General features: G+C 40.3%; 1 protein-coding gene across 1 annotated transcript in view; it reads right to left on the minus strand.

Annotated features, from left to right (window-relative positions):
* Positions 1–16,494, minus strand: part of LOC141462974 (neurabin-1-like) — a 43,536-nt gene extending 27,042 nt beyond the window's left edge. Inside the window, exons 1-6 of the mRNA XM_074145170.1 lie at positions 16,361–16,494; positions 13,997–15,865; positions 1,884–2,016; positions 1,029–1,149; positions 404–508; positions 106–226 (exon numbers count right to left, since the gene is read on the minus strand). Coding sequence (XP_074001271.1) covers positions 106–226; positions 404–508; positions 1,029–1,149; positions 1,884–2,016; positions 13,997–15,607 — 2,091 coding nt within the window. The 5' untranslated portion in view covers positions 15,608–15,865; positions 16,361–16,494. The remainder of the gene's footprint in view (positions 1–105; positions 227–403; positions 509–1,028; positions 1,150–1,883; positions 2,017–13,996; positions 15,866–16,360) is intronic.
* Positions 16,495–16,698: the final 204 nt, after the last annotated feature.

Raw genomic sequence — 16,698 nt, forward strand, 5'->3', positions numbered from 1 at the left:
TACTTTTTTTTGCTTCAATTTGATTCAAAAAACATTTATTCCATTTGCAGAAGTTATTGCATGTAGCAGTATTTTTAAAATATATAAGTACATATGATGTTTTACCTGCTCTGTATCATCATGAACATAATGCTGCTCATACAGACATCTCTCTTGTTCCAAGGTCTCACTAATGAGGCGGGCTACTTCACTCTGAGTCCCTGGCTTCTCTCTCCCAATCAGAAACCTACAGAAGAAAAACAAAATACCTTGCAGCAAAAAGCTTAAGATATGCTTAAGAAATTAGATTGCCATACCGTTGCCTTCAACAACATCTTTGTAAAACTCTCAGATTATGTTTTTGTATTCTCCATTAATGAAAAATGACAAAAAGAAAGTATCATTTCATAGAAAACATACGTACCTCACTGTGCCTTTGGTGTTTTTTAACACAGTGGCTGCAAAGAACTGAGTAACTCCCACTAGACTTATGCCATCAACCTCAACAATCTGATCATTTACTTGAATTCTGCAAAATAAATAAAAGCTTAGCTATCCGTTCAACAAAAACATTTTGGCTTGATAGATTTTTGACGTGACAAGTATCGCTTAAAACTCACTAGTACTTGTAATAAGAAATTCTGAGTCTTGAGAAATTAATTGCTTAAAAACCACCTCCTGATCCTCAGTTAGTATGCAGATCACCAATTAAAATTTATACAGTATTTGCCTTGATATTTTTTTATACTAATACACAGTGACTGGTGTCCTGGGGTGTGAACATGATTTTGTGGCACTTTTACATATGGGCACATTCTAAGCTTTTCTCATATATGCTGTAAGCAGACCTATGCTTATTTTGAAAAAATGTGCTGTATTATAAAAGGCCTCCGTTTTTATAAAAATATAATGTAAAGCAAGAATGCAGTATTTATTCAGCTGCATTCAGCTTTTGTACTTTTATTCACAGTATTCAGCATATCCAATGAAAATGATTGTGCTCAGTTAGAAATTTGTAAAAAGCATAATCAATTCAATGAAAAACTCACCGTCCATCTCTCTGAGCAGCTCCCCCATCTGTTATTGTTTTTACAAAAATGCCTAGTTTTTCCAGTCCCTGATCAGCACCAACTCCCATTCCAATAATACTGATGCCCAGACCACTGTCACCTAAGGGATTAAAAAAATCTAACATTAGCTGCATAAGACAAGATGTAACACTTAGCAGTAGTGAGCTGTTTCAAAGCATTCCAAGTCCTTCCATACAAGACACATGAAATTTCAGAGGAGGAGAGGAGGAGAGGAGGAGAGGAGGAGAGGAGGAGAGGAGGAGAGGAGGAGAGGAGGAGAGGAGGAGAGGAGGAGAGGAGGAGAGGAGGAGAGGAGGAGAGGAGGAGAGGAGGAGAGGAGGAGAGGAGGAGAGGAGGAGAGGAGGAGAGGAGGAGAGGAGGAGAGGAGGAGAGGAGGAGAGGAGGAGAGGAGGAGAGGAGGAGAGGAGGAGAGGAGGAGAGGAGGAGAGGAGGAGAGGAGGAGAGGAGGAGAGGAGGAGAGGAGGAGAGGAGGAGAGGAGGAGAGGAGAAAAAATAGGAAAAAAAAAAAAAGACTGATAGACTCAAAGCTTCATGGTATCTGGAGGAGATAGCAAGATTTATTAATCGTATATATTTTGGTGCAGATCTGTCACTCAGTAATGCACCCTTCCTGACTTACTATTTAGTATGACAACTTGCACTCAGTAGAGGCCTCTCCAGTTAACATTCACTAAATTCAACAGAACTATCCACAAATGAAAGTCTGAACACATGCAAAAATTCAAGACCTAAATTCAAGGAAAATACAATTTAAAATTGTTTTATCTTTTGCGTGTACAGGATCTATTGCAAGTGTTCAAGGTTTGGTTTCACCTTTCTCAATTTCCACAGGAAACACTTCCATTTTTTCCACCCTTTTCTCAAGTTCATACTCAGCTGAGGCTGCAACAGGGTCAACTTCTTCATTACGTCTATCGTAGTCTTCATTTGAGTAAGTACTGAAAACCTAAGAAAGGTAACAGAAAATTTTTTTTAGTGCTTTACCACCCCCTTCCAAACATGATACAATTGAAAGAAAAGCAGTAAGGAAATTAAAATGGTAATTTTGGACATCCCATTTTTTAAAAAAACATCAATTTAATAAATACAGCTGCTGTAAGACAATTTCCAACTTGCACAGAGGTAACATTTTATAAGTTTCAAAACAATTCCTTAAGCACTTTTTGTGTTGTAAACGCACCAAATAGTTAAAAGAAATCAGTCACGGAAATCAGTCATCCCCTCTTTGATACAGTGTGAGCTTTTTTTTTTTTGGACTACATTCCCCCATATCCTTCTTCCTCTCTTCTTCCCTCCCCCCACCACACACCATCTGCCAATTACAACGCTTCAAACAGATGTAGTTTTCTGATTTTGCAAGGGAATCACAGTTTCCCAGGAAAAGGAAATGCCTTGTTACATACACTACTATTTTTAGTAATCACTCCAGCTGAATTCTAAACTGTTAAAAATAAAAGATAAACAAACAACATGAATTAAGACAGAAATCTAGAAAGAAAGAATGAGCTACACCTAACAGGGTTAGTTTTACTTATTAGCATGTTCATTAATTTTTATTTAAATTAGTAAGTTAGGAACAAAAAGAAAAAAAAAAACAAACCACACGGTTTATCTGCTTAAGTTTTTGCAGGCACTTGAGTGTTTTACTCAACATCACTGTAAGATTAAAAACAGTTATGGATTGCAGCTGGAGCAGCCATATCCCTAATAAAGAACATGCAGTGCTGACACAAAGTTAATTTACACTGCCCTACTAAGTTTTTGCAACTTTTGCATTTTTTCGTAAAGACTACTTAGGCAGGTAACTGCAATCACATAAAGAGGGCAGAAATAACTGTAATTAGCTGTACTAAACATTTTCCCAGTGAATTTACATCCACTAGTATATGGTATTAGCTCAGCATGGCAGTAGCCTCAGACACAGGAAAATGGTCATCAAATAAGATTATCAAAAAGTAACTAATACAACTCAGTGTTTCCCAGGGGGAGCTTACTGCTTCACCTTCGGGCTACAGCTAGAGGACAGTTTCACAAACTCTTTGCCAAATCCTGCAAAACAGCTACTCCAGAAACATGGCAAGGCCATATAGTAGTCCAGTAAGCAAGATTAGATCCACTCAGCTGAAAGGGAAGGAAGAAAACACTCCCAGAAGTCTTATATTTCCCTCAATAAAAGAACCTTCCTGAAAAGCGGTTCTTCCTAAGTCTTGCATAAAGGTAAATAAACTGATTAACTCCTTTGGACTATCATACAGACACCAGTGGGCAACAACTGGACACAGAAAGATACGGGTTGCACTTACAGTATCTGTCTTCCACAAACTTTACACAAAAATCTGCAAAATAGACAAAGAAAGCCATCCAAATGTTTTCACGTATCCTTACTCTTATTGCTATCAGAAAAAAGGTGGCCAAGTTTTTTAAATTCTACCCTCCTGCCCCCCGCCTTCCATCAGTCAATAGGATATGAACCAGAAGCATTTAATGAAACACTATTCTCCCTCTGGAACAAGACCAGTCTAGTTTGATTTTTCTACTGAGATAGAAAGGAACCAATCTCTCTAAAGCTATAATCAAGTTATAATAAGATGTATTTCAAACTAATAAAAAAAAAAAGAAAGTTCATGAGTGGACAAATGATAACTTGTTAATGAGAATATTTGAGTTCTTGAGAACAAATCAAATATTGGGGCATGAAAAAAGAATCATGTGCTTATTTATAAGTGTATATATGATCTAATATTAATAATACGACTAAAATGTTAAGGATCGCTATCAAATGGCTGAATGAGAAAAATGTGGAGAATGGTAGTAGTTCATTTTGGAGACAATGACAACCGCATTTTCTTGATTCTTTATAACTTGGTGGTCTAACTCGCAAAGCAGATGATGCAAGTACTCACTACCTACTGAAGAATTACATTAGGAAAGGGACGACGAGTTCCTTACACAACCATTTATAAAAACTAGAAATCTGGGGGGAAGCAAAGCTGCACCATCATAGAAGTATTACATATGCTGCAAGTCTTAGGTTGCCAGCACTAAAATATCTCTGGAATTTCTAAAAATATTTAATAATTTTTCCAACTTGAAGATAATAGCATTGTACTTGATAGCCTCATTGAGCTTGCCCGTTTTGACACAGAATTGATCATAAGAATTGATCATCTGCCGGGAGTGTATACTAGAATTTAAAATTAGTGGTGGCTTAGATTCCAGTGATGTTTATAATTCTTATTCATAAAATAATAGCACAAACATATCCATCCAAATGAAGACTACTAATATTTATGCACACTAGCTTTTTAAGAAAAAGCTACCTGAAATCAATTCTGACTAATCCCCTAAGAGAAAGAATTCATACTTTTCTATTAAAGTGACAGATGACAAGCGTGTGAGAACATTTAGGTAATATTCTAAAAAATATAATCTCACAATTAACACAAGCTAGATCCATTTCAAAATAGTAAGAAACACCCCCTCTGACTTCAGAAAAAAAATTTTGAGGAAAACCATGAATTTACAAAGAATAGAGGAAAAGCAAAACTGATATATAATAACCAGAAGCCAACCAAAGCAATAACAAAAAGAAAAGCAAGAGCATGCTAAGAAAACTATGGCCAAAGAGTCAAGGGCAAAAGACAGAAATTTTTATTGTGTAAATGTAGAATCATAACATGGTATTCATCTTTTATGAGACAAACAGTAAAATTGTTGATACTGATATAGAAAACACAGAACTGTTCAGCAAGTTGTTCCTGCCAAGTAGCAAAAGTAAAATTAAACACAGTTAAAATGTGTATAACAAATTATGTAAGTTAGAAGTTAAACGGTTTAGAAGATTGATGAGAAAGCTAAACACAGTTCATCCCTGCACTGTGTCTGGCAGGGTTTAGTCACTGAATCAAATGCATTAGGGACAAAAGAAATTCTAATCTTACTATTTAAAAGCCACTGCTAGCCAGAGATTGTAAAATTATTAGTGCACAAGTGATATTTTTAAAATATATGCTTCAGCAAACACAAGTTATTGTCTCAACATAGGAGAAACCAAATAAATTTTACTGTGGAAACCATGAGAATTTTACAAGCCTTTTACCACAGCTTGTTATATATTCAGAAGGCTAACCAAGATTAGTAACTTCTGGATCCTGTCAAGCTAATAAGTGATGAAAAAACCCCGCTATCTGAAAAAAGAATTTCTTTTTACACTCAAGACCTCTTTTCTTCAGAATGAATAAAAATAATTTGAATCCAAAAAAGTTCTGACAGAAGGGTGAATTTTTAAGGATTATTTTAATGAAATTGTTAAGATACATAACAGGAAGTTTTCAAATATATACTTAGTCCTTGGACAGCAATTATATTTATTTGGAGACAGAACAAACTGCATCCTTAAGACCCAGGAAAATGAATCACTTTGTGAATGCGAAACTCAGTTTGCCTCCTTCTATGAAGATGTGAATATCAACATCAAGATCAGCACTCAAAAAAACCCCAATGCAGCCTACTGTCTAAAAGTTCCTACCATTCAGTTCCTGTTACCATACAGAACTAAAAGTCTCCATTATATCATCTTAGTGCTATCACAGAAAAACAATGACCTTGCTTCATTCAAACTCTTAGCAGTACATAAAAAGCTCTACTTAAGAACTGTGTTTGTTTTAGCAGAATGTTAATTTTGTTAGAGGGTAAACACCGATTTACCATGTGTTTGCATGAAACTGCTATGGAGTCGTAAAACACAGTCCAGAGACCTCCAGTCCCACACTAATTTCTAGCAGATAGATTTGTTTGTGCCTGATCAAAAGCAAAACATTAAAAAAAGTAATTAAACAGTAAGATTAAGAAATCAATAACTGCCCAGAAGGGCTCCCAACTAATTGGGACAGAAGCAATACCAACATCACTTTAAAATTCTCATGTAATACCACAGGATTTTCGGGAAAGCCTCACATCGGTGACCCATAACAGCCGATAGGGGCACCAAAGTGTCCCTCTCCCCCCGCCTGGACACCATAACCAGCAGTGACCACACCACTTGGGTCCTGGTTCTTCTGAAACACGAGTCTGACTCTGAACAGGTGAGTATTCTGACACTTAATAAAGCTGTATATTCAAAACACAAGTTACGGCTCACAGAAAATTATCTAACAGTGAACAGTCTCAGCTCTCAAATTGATCGCCTTTGCGATGCCCAGCAAGATGTGAAGTGCTCAGGCAAACATGAATAATCATTTGAAACACTCAAGTAGGACTGAAGTATAATGTACACTTTACAGTTTACTCTTACAATCGCCCTCTTCAGTTAAAGTAGACATCATTATTACCGCTACCCACACTCTTCTCTGTTTCTGAAAGCTACATGGTTAGCATTTTATTACCACTACTTGTTATATTTTAAGCGAAAAGTTACTACACCTGATATTTAAGTCAATTCATGCTATCAAATCCTTTAATCAGCAAACAGAAATACCTTGCTTACTTTTTTTTTTTTTAAACACACTTTAGCTCTTCCTTCAAAAAGTATTCAGAATGGCTGGTAACTGTTAAACAGAGTAATATTATAAGCCATTACACCCAAACACCCAATGCAGCGTTTTCTGTTACCAAAGAGGCAGACCAGCAGGCTACGCACACTTACGCACTTGGTCCTGTAGCTCTGCATGACTTAAACCAAAAACCTCAACCAAGTAAGTTTACATAAAAGCATTAAGTGCAGCCTTGCTTCAGATGCACAGGACAATTTCATATAAATAATTTCATCATAAATAAACCAGTTTTTTACCAGTCTCACTATTCTCTACTTAGTTCTCAATGAAACCAGTGACATCTATTCTCTAGTTCTGTATTTTGCTGCGGTAGCAAAGGCACTGGAGCTAGCCAGAGAGCAAGAAAGCCAACATGGCATCTGTTTCAGTCAGGTTATGCTGTCTACTCCAGAAGGAGAAACACTCTTTCAGGTATTTCATTTTTAAATCGCAATGAAAGAAATATTGAAGACAGAGAAGAGCATCCGTTCTGATTTGGTGCACTGATTTTATTTCATTTCAAACATTCAGAGCACGAGTTGAAAGATGATCCACGTTCTCTCCGCATGGAAGTGGAGCTCTGCTGTGACCTGCTGGTACTCCACCACCATCTCGGTTGAAGTGGCATTGCTCTCTGATTGACAGAGACCCAAAGAATCCAAATAAATAGGATATGACCAGAAAAGGCAAAAACTACTCACAATAAAGGGGTGGGAGCACCCCCCAAAAATCTTTGCTCCTGAAAGACTCTGTATATAAAGAAAGTGATTCAGTTATGGACATCCTAAGTCTTGGTGCTGCCAATCCAAAGATTTAGATATGTATATTTATTTAGTATTCACCAAAACAAAAATTTTGACCTCAACAAATCCAAATAGCAAGCAAATTGGTAAAAGGAACTTCAAAAGAGTAAGAATGAAGCCAAAAATAGTTCACCTGGCTGTTTTGTAAAGGCCGTAAGAAGAAACAACAACAAAATAATCCTGCCATACCAGATCAACGCAATTAACTAATCTACAGTAATACTGTCACTAGCAATGATCAATACCCCAGGTCTGAAAAGGAGGATCATCTCACTATGCCAAGACACATCAAAAGGTGATGGAGAAAAACAGCAGAGAAATAAATCTAAAAAAATTGCATGATGCCTTTTGGAATAATTAATACTCAATAAAAATATAAGAACCCTGTAAAAACTGTGCTACACTGTACCTTCATATGTACTCAGATAATAAAGACACACGTTTTTACTGATGTCCTTCTGAGTGTTCACCTTCTCTTTTATGTTAGAATGATATGAAAAGGGATAATTTATTTTTTCGATCTCTCAAAAGGTAAACTACAATCAAGTTGCAGCTATTGCCTGTTCCATTACCAGTCTAGGTTAAGTATGCTCTGGTGCTAATAACAGCAATCATCATCAAAAAGATGCTGAATCTTTCAACAGGTTAACTGTTGAGGAAACAAACCTGTCTCCTATAAACTTGCTTATCTCTGCTGACCTTCACCACCTCCTTGAAGGTTCTTCTGACTGCATCTCCCATGAAACCCTCATGTGCCTCCCATTCACCCACTTTCCCCCCTCCTGTTCTCCACGGCTGTTCTCAGAGCAAAACACAGCACAGGCTGGACATTCATAGTTATCAGCTAACATTAAGTCAAAAAGAACAAGTAACTTAAACTTAAACTGCAGCCCTGCCATCAGTGAGGGCATGAATCTGCAACTCTGATGCAACTGCTAATTCATCCCCAAACCAAGCAGTATTTTAAAAACACCTTTAAAAATATCTCTCTCTCCCCTCTCAAGTCCAGGTGAAACTGCTAGGAAGTTAGAGGGACTGAAAAAGGAGTACGGACAGGTCATCCTCACCTGACGTAACCTCGGTGTTCTCTTATTTGTCTATAGTTTTTTGCACCATCAAGCATATCAAAGAGAGCAGCTGCTATGTCATATAACTGCATTCAGGGAATAATTCAGTTAGAAATACATTGAGATATTAATATAAAGAGTCAAGCTGCTTCAGCAGTGAGCCAGGACATAAAAAGAATTTATTTGCTTCTTCTGGTTTAGATTTCTGCTCTACAGCACCATACCCTTCAACTGGACTCTCATCCAAAAACTCTCGAAATGCCAAATGAATCTACTATTGTAAAACTTACATATCAAATATTTCCTAAAAATCAAAACAGAAGACGCATGAGTAAAAAAAATGCTAAAGAAAGCTTGAGCTGAAAGTGCTTCTTTCTGGAGAGCTGAACAAAGGTCGTGGAATCAAAACATAAGAAGGACCAGAAAGGCATCAGAAATACTGGGTATGGAACTTTCTAGAACCAGGTAAATCTACAGAAAGAATTAAATGCATTTAGGCTTGATAAATGTTTAACTTTCATGAAAATTGACATTCCATTAAGCATTTAAAGATTATCTTTCCTCTAAAGAGGAAATCTTCCCCACCAAAATAACAAAATTTTCACACATGGGAAAATATGTACCTTCTTCCTCAGTTAATATCCATGTTTTTAACATCTCATACTGTTAAGTTAGCCAGCAGGAAATGCCATACTCTCGGATGCAGACAGAATACAAGAGAGTTACTTTTTGTGAAAAATCACTGAAAGGTACCATGGAGAGTTTAAGTTTGAGATAAAAACATGAAGAAACGTTGTTATGATGTTAAGTTACTTGTTAACGTTGTAATGTTGATGCAAGTGATATAACAGTGCTTCGAAACAATTAAAATCTATGAGTTACAACAAACAAATTGCCATTACAAAAGATCCCAAACAAAGCACAGTGGAAATACACTTACATTATTTGTCTCAAGAAAAAAAAAACAGATAACTTTCTACATACAAATCAATTCTGTTTAAATTTACTCTCAAATCAAATCTCTATTTTCTTAGATCAACTTACACCCACATCACATGCTTGTTTCTTAATGCCACAAAAGTATTTTACTGAAGTGCTTGACCAATGGCTCACAAACAACTGATCGTTTATGCAGTCATCAATTCTCTAATTACTGAAGAAATGCCAAGGTTTGGGCATCTTCCACCAGTTAGTGTATTCTGTATCCCTTTCTGTGTTTGACATCATAAGTATAGAAGTTACAGTTCAAAAATCATAGGGTGTAGGAAGCTGAGACAATAGTCTGAAACACTTCACTAAAACAATGTTCAGGAGACTACACATTGACCTAGAAAAATTGTGCATCTCCTAAAAGTGGTAAGCATTTACAGATACACTATTATACAGGAAATGTAATTCAAACGTATCCTCATTTACTGCTTCATTAACTTCCACAGTAATCAGTTCTGTACTAAAAAGATTGAAGAGCATGCCAGCCTGAACAAGATTACCGTTTGTGTCCCAGCTATACATAAAACAGCTCTATTCCAATGTGCAAGACAAATGGCAATACTGGGAAGGATCTCCATATTCTCTCAGGAGCAGCTGACACTTGGCTGGTTAGGACAACACACAAGCTATGAAACTGCTTTCAGTTTCCTTATTTAAGAAGTAAGTTTAAACTTCTGCTCAGCTGTGACAAATAAAAAAGTAAAGTCTTTATGAAGGTTTGGGTTTTGCCCCTTTTTTTTTTTTTTCTTTTTTTTAACAAACCGTATTTTTAACAGTCATAAAAGAAAGTATTATTCACAAAAAGCTGGGAACAGACACTCCCATGCAACATAAACTGGATAATGCTAATTAAACAGATTTACAGAAGCAAATAGCAGCTGTACTATCTTTTCAGTTTACCTGAGCTACGTAACTTCCAAGGATCATAAATGGTTGCAGAAGGTTGTCACAGTGCTATTAAAAGTTTCCAGGACAAAGTTTGACACAGTCAGAAGTAAAAACATCTCAAGAAGTCAATTTGAAACAGGCATAGGAGGCATTTGTTTTCCCAAAGGAAAGTTTCAAAATTACAAATGTCAAACAGCACTCAGTCATTACATTTATGTTAATTAAAGCCTTTCAAGGTAATCACGTAATTGAAAGTGAGTTTAATCTCTACATTACAAAAGCAAAGTGAAATATAAAGGGATGACAGCACAGTTACCTGACGTGTTATTTGCACTGCCTGTAATGCATATTGTTTACACAGTTTGTTCAGAAAACTTCAAGACAAAGACAAATTCAGTTGCCTTGCAAATACCTTGGACAGCTGAGTGTGCTTTACATTCCTCACTGGCTTCACATGTGGCAACAAAAGACTAAAAATAGCTCATGTACCATAACACAAACCCAGTCTCTGAAGTTCTGCTAATAACTGTACAGTACTGCTCTCTTCACTACTGTAGGAAAACCAAGCAACTGAGACATAATGTTCCTTAAGGTCTCCAGAGATCAAACAGCAGCAGGACTTGAAGAGTCAGGTCTCCCATGGCAAGTAGGAAATCTTCCCAGACATCATTTATCACCAGCCTCTACAGAATTGAACCATTTATTTTAAAAAGTCTAATCTACACTTATTTCACAGGCACAGGGCAACTCAAAATAATGGAGTATTTGCATAATTATGTTCCATCTTTCCTGAAATTATCAAATCAAATTATGTTCTTAAGCCCTGCTACAGATGTCAACAATTATGGATGTCCAGCATGGGTCAGATGCAATGCTAATAGCGTTAGCTGCCTTATACATCCCCTGGGAGCTCCACGGTCTCCTTCGTTTACTCAAAAGCCTTGCCAATCTTACAACTAGCTACAAACTTCGAAACAGAGATATTAATCAAGTTCTCTTTGCTGCTGCAGCACAAATGCTGGTTTTAGAGTGCCTGCGTAAGTTATATCCATCACCTACACACATATCCAAATTCCCTTTCGGGTATATCAAGTACAAAAGTCAGGGCTCCACCACTGCAGAACCTTGACGATCTGAGAACGTGCTTTTTCTTCCCCAAACACCTTCTGAATGTTTTGAATTCTCCCACTTTATCAGACACCTGCTAAACAGCCACTGCAAGAGACAGAGATGGTTTCTTCATAATCACTAAAGAAATGCAGAAGGAAAACAGCAAGAACACCAAGGCCAGCCTGGCCTCCCTCAGCATTTAAGAGGAGAAACACAGACCTTCTCCTCTAGTGGCTATGGACGTCTGGAACAGGGCTCACATTTCAGTCAAACTTACTAGTCTAAATAAAGCTGAAAAAAGAAGCCACTAGGATATATTTCTCACCATGGTACTGCTCTAATCTACTGTGGGAACCAGGAATGATCTTTTACTAGCACTCAGGAATTTTTTTCTCTTCTAATTTAAGATGCGCTAAAATCTATGCATAAAGCCAAACAAGAGAGATTTCCTTCTGTGAGGTAAAAGTGAGATTTTTTAAGAAGTTAATGAAATATTAAACGTATGTTACAAAAAAAAGATTTTTGGGAACTGCAAAGGAAGTTGGAATTCTCTATTTTACAGAGCACAGAAGCCAAAAACTGTATACCAGGAGTCATTCCCACTAAGAATCATAGAAAACATGAAACAAAAAGGCAGACAAAGGGAAAGAAATCATTGATTAGGCATGAGAAACAGAGGGGGAAAAGCTATTGAAAATGACATAGAGAAAGAGATCCCTATACCCATTATAGGAAATATATAGTCAAATTTCACTGAAAAGGGATCAAGGAAGAAAAGTATCACGTGCTTCAATTTAAGGGCCTTATAAAGAAAGTTCACTGACCACATTGCTATTAAGTACAGTTTATTCTGCCAATCCAAGTGGGGCATTATGGCAAGAACTATGTTATTTTTAATGGAAAACTGCTAACAGTTGTTACTCTCCCTTCATCCCTCGGTTGTGTAATTGATAACCTGGGACAGGTTGGTTCCTGTGCATTTCCAAGAAGCAGCTGTAATTGAACAGTGCTAGTTCCCAAAACCTGAGTTTTGTCTACAGATAGGCTTCCGTCACAATTGGCACAGAGATTTCTACTAATGCTTTTAACTAACTCTGGCACAGACGTAGCAGGGAAGGCAGGACGAGTCTGCTACAGCCACTGCTTCAGTGGGATTTCAGCAATCATCAGTAAAACCCTGCCTGCAGCAGAAAACCAGCAGTCACTCAGCAAGCACACATTGGCACTTTGCTCAGATACTCAGTGCACAAATACGCAGGGAAATGGACTGATGCCCCTCCGGCTCTCACAGCCCTCACCACGCTCGTTATGCAGTTTCCAATAGCGGCACTCTCCCCCCACCTTCTGTGCTCCAGGTCACCGCTAAAGCGGCATCAACTACAAGAAAGCCATATAAAGTCAGTCTGGCTATGGAGAGACTATAAAAAACCCCACATGCAACAAAACTCATATTTTACCACATCCAAAACATTTTCTGGGGTACAGCACCGGTGTGTGTTTAGCAAACTGGGAAATTACAGCTCTGTGCTGGAGGAAGTACAGGAGTCAACAGAATTTTTACATCCCTCCGATCAGTAAAAGCAAGTCCTGACTCTGTACGAACAAAGTGTAAAAACTGTTTATTAAAGATGGTATTTTTATTAATGTAATAGTAGAAGAGAAGTATGCTTAAAAAAGGCCAGATAGTTTCCCATTCCATCCTGGCCTGCACATCCCAATTCCCATCTCAAACTTTAAGATGGACTAGAACAACTTAAGTTTGCAATGAGACTGTGGGTAAACATGGTTAGAGTTGTGCAATGACTTATTTTGCAGGTATTTTTAGTGAGGGAAGATCAGACACCTAAATCTTTTTGTTAGCATTGTAACTTACACTGCTCCTCATTATCCAGTCTGCCCTGTAACTTCTACTTCCACAACTTCTTAACTCCAAAATGCTCATGTTAAACACTCCTACAGTTTATTCACCAAGCCAGCATAAAGAAACAACCAACATAATATGGTTACTATTAAACAGAATTCTAAAATCTTAATTAACAGGAACCAGTCATTTGATATTTTCTCACAGTTAATTCTTAAAACAAGTCTGAAGTTGAATTGGAAGGTTTTATTGGGGGGAAGGGGAGGGTATTGTTTTGTTTGGATTTTTAAAAATTTTTGTACAAAAAGTAAAACTGAAAAAATCCTTCCTGATACAATGCTTCAATTTTAAACAAATGAAGGCAAGTATTGAAGATCATGTGTTGGTATTGCTAAAAGTTTAGTGCTCCTTAAAACGTCCATTAAGTAAAATCTCACGTGTTTCACTATGCTATCTTAGGAAGCTGCTGTGATTCAGAAATCACTCGTGACTAATTTACAAATTTTCTGAACAAGAGAGGTTACAACTTCTCTCTTACTCAGTTTTGAATAAAACCCATAAACTTACACTTTTTAAAGAGTTTTAGAGCTTTGAAAAACACACCACAAAAATTGATTTTCTGAGCATATTTTACTGCAAAACCATTAAAAAATAAAGAAAATTCAAATGTACTTACCTTGATAGGAGCTGTTGAGAACTTGACTTTTCGGTCTGGCTCAGGATCCTCCTCTTCAGAAAGTCCAGGAAACTCCTCATATTCACTGTCATACATATACTCCTCCTCTCCCTCCAAAATTTCGTTGCCTTCAGGCCCTTGGTTTTCTGGCTCTGTATCCCTGTCATCATCAAAAGCTGCATTCTCTATTCCAAAAGCACTGAAGTTCTCGCTCTGCTTTTCCACCACTTGCTCCTCTTCCTCAGTATCCCTTTCCTGCTCTAGAACATCCTGTACTTGTGTAACTGGACCATCTCTCACAGACATCCCATCTCTTTCGTTGTCCCGACTGGTCTCGCTGCCTTCCGTGAACTCTTCTACCACTTCCAAGGAGTAGTCGCTCCTCTTCCCTTCCTGTACTTGACGTTGGAGCGGCTGATCCTCTTGAACAACATGATCTTTCTCCAAACCTTCTTTTTCATGCCCTGAGGTTTCATCTTGTGCAACCAGCTCTGCGCAAGCCCCCTCCACGGGGGGAACCTGGGGAAGAACACTATCTGGTCTCCGCTGAGCCTCCTGACCAGGCGTAGTACACATATCCCACAGGCTTCTCTCAAGTACTAGTTGATCTCTTTTGTCTTTTCCAAGTGCCTCGCTCAGCTCATCTCTGAGGATCACAGGCACTTTGGTGGACACAGCCTTCTCCGGACATGCTTCAGCAACGGCAGATGAATCCAAACTGTGGTGGCCTCTCAAAGAGTCCTGATTCAAAGGACTATCATTTTTGGAAATTTCTTTGGATTCTTCAGTATCACTGTCACCCAGAAAGCTTTCCAGCCTCCGAGAAATGGGCCCTGCATTCAGGAAGGAGGATTTGGAACCACTATTGGGATGTTGTTGCTTCAACTCCTCATTACCTTGATTTTCAATTTTCTCCAGCGCAACCGGAAGACTCACTTCAGTATTAAAACTGAAGTGGTCCCCCACATTGCTGCAATCAGAAGCTGAACTGCGTCTCCTCTTATCCTCACTTCTTTCACATTTGCTAGGGGAATATCTGTCCACTGAGCTCCGCTGTTTTATATTTCTCTCAAATAGCTTCCTGGTCTCTGAAAATTTTTCTGCCAGGGCAACTTTGTCCAAGTCTGCCTCATCATTGCTACGGATGACCTTGTCAGCAGCAGAAGGCACAGACAATGAATCCACAGGACTGCCGCAGGGGCTGGTACTTGTATTAAGAAGATTATTTTTTTGGACAATGAGGAAAGATGGGCTACCTGGAGAAGGTCCGTGCTCTGCTGCTGTGGCCCGGCTAATCAATTTGGCCTCAGCAGGTGGACTGCTTTCACAAGAGGGCGTGGAAGAAGAGCCTCCCATTTGCAGAAACATATTTTTGATCTTGTGTACTCTATTGCCGTAAGTGGCAGCTCTGCCTCGACTGTGTGGGTCATTTCCCCCTCCATTGGCAGAGGTGCTCAGCTTCTGATGCAAACCTGTTTTGTTAGAAGTGTTTTCAGGATTGTTTATGCCATCAAAAGAGCATTTGATAGCATGGAAATCGGATTTATAGGCATTTCGGTGTGGAGAAGCACTTCTTAAAGTCCTTTCCCCTTTGCCTTCGGTTTTCATCATTGTCAAGAGAGAAAGCTCCCCCGACTCCTGAAGAAGAATGGGAAGGATGGCTCCCAGGCACAAAGCTTCCACTCTCCAAGGCCAGGCAGAGCAGATCCCACGGAAGATCTGAAAAGCAGCCTTTCACTCGGCCAGCTTCCCTGCTCGCATTGAAATGCGAGCGCAGGGGAGTATTACGTGGAGAGAAAGAAATCACAGCGCGTAAATGGCCACATCGGGCATTATCCCCAGGGCGGATGGCGGTCTCCGGAGAGCCATCTGCAGAGAGACAGAGAGTTTTCATTAACTCGGGGCCCCGCCGGCGTGTGACACGAATCCGAAACCGGCGCTGGGAACCGCCGCCCGACACCTCCCCGCGGGATAAAGCCCATTGTGTCCGCCGGGACGCGCGGACCCAGCCGCTCCCTCCCGGGCACCGACCTGGCGGCTCCGGCGGGGGATGCAGCGCCGGCGAGGCCCCCCCGCCCCTCCCGCCAACGGCCGTCCCGGGCCGGGCCGGGCCGAGCGGCGGGGGAAGGGGCAGCGCCCGGCCCTTCCTGCCGCGCCGGGGGAGGCTGGGCCCGGGCCGGACCCCGCCGCACGCTCCGCGGCTCGGAGGGGGTGGAGGGGCCCGGTGCCCGGAACGGAGAGTGGGGGGGGCGCAAGTTTCGGTCCCAAGTTGGGGCTTCCCCGTGGCAGCGGCGCCGCGGGGCCTGCGGGGCGCGGAGTGGAGCCGCCCCGCCACCTCGCCCCAAACTTTCCGAGCCAGCCTACCTGGGGGCGGGGGTCCCACCGCCTCCTTCCCCTCAGCCCTCCCGGCCGCCCAGCGGCCGCGCACACCACGCCATCATTATCCTCCTCCGCCAGCCGCCCTCCTTCCGTACCTCCCTCCCTCCTACCCCCGCCCCGACCCGCCGCCGCCGCCCCGCACTCCTCACTCCACCTTCCTCCCGCCCCCGCGGCGGCGCTCCAAACCGCCTGCCCGCCCCGCTCGCTGGCTCTCGGGCTGCTGGGCGTCCTCCTCCGCGCTGTGTCTCGGGCCCGCCCGCGCGCGCTCCCTCACACACAAAGAGAGGGAGCGGCGGGCGCGCCCTTGTTCCGCTCGGCGTGAG

Source organism: Numenius arquata, chromosome 3 (genome assembly GCF_964106895.1).
Source record: "Numenius arquata chromosome 3, bNumArq3.hap1.1, whole genome shotgun sequence".
Classification (NCBI taxonomy): Eukaryota; Metazoa; Chordata; class Aves; order Charadriiformes; family Scolopacidae; genus Numenius; species Numenius arquata.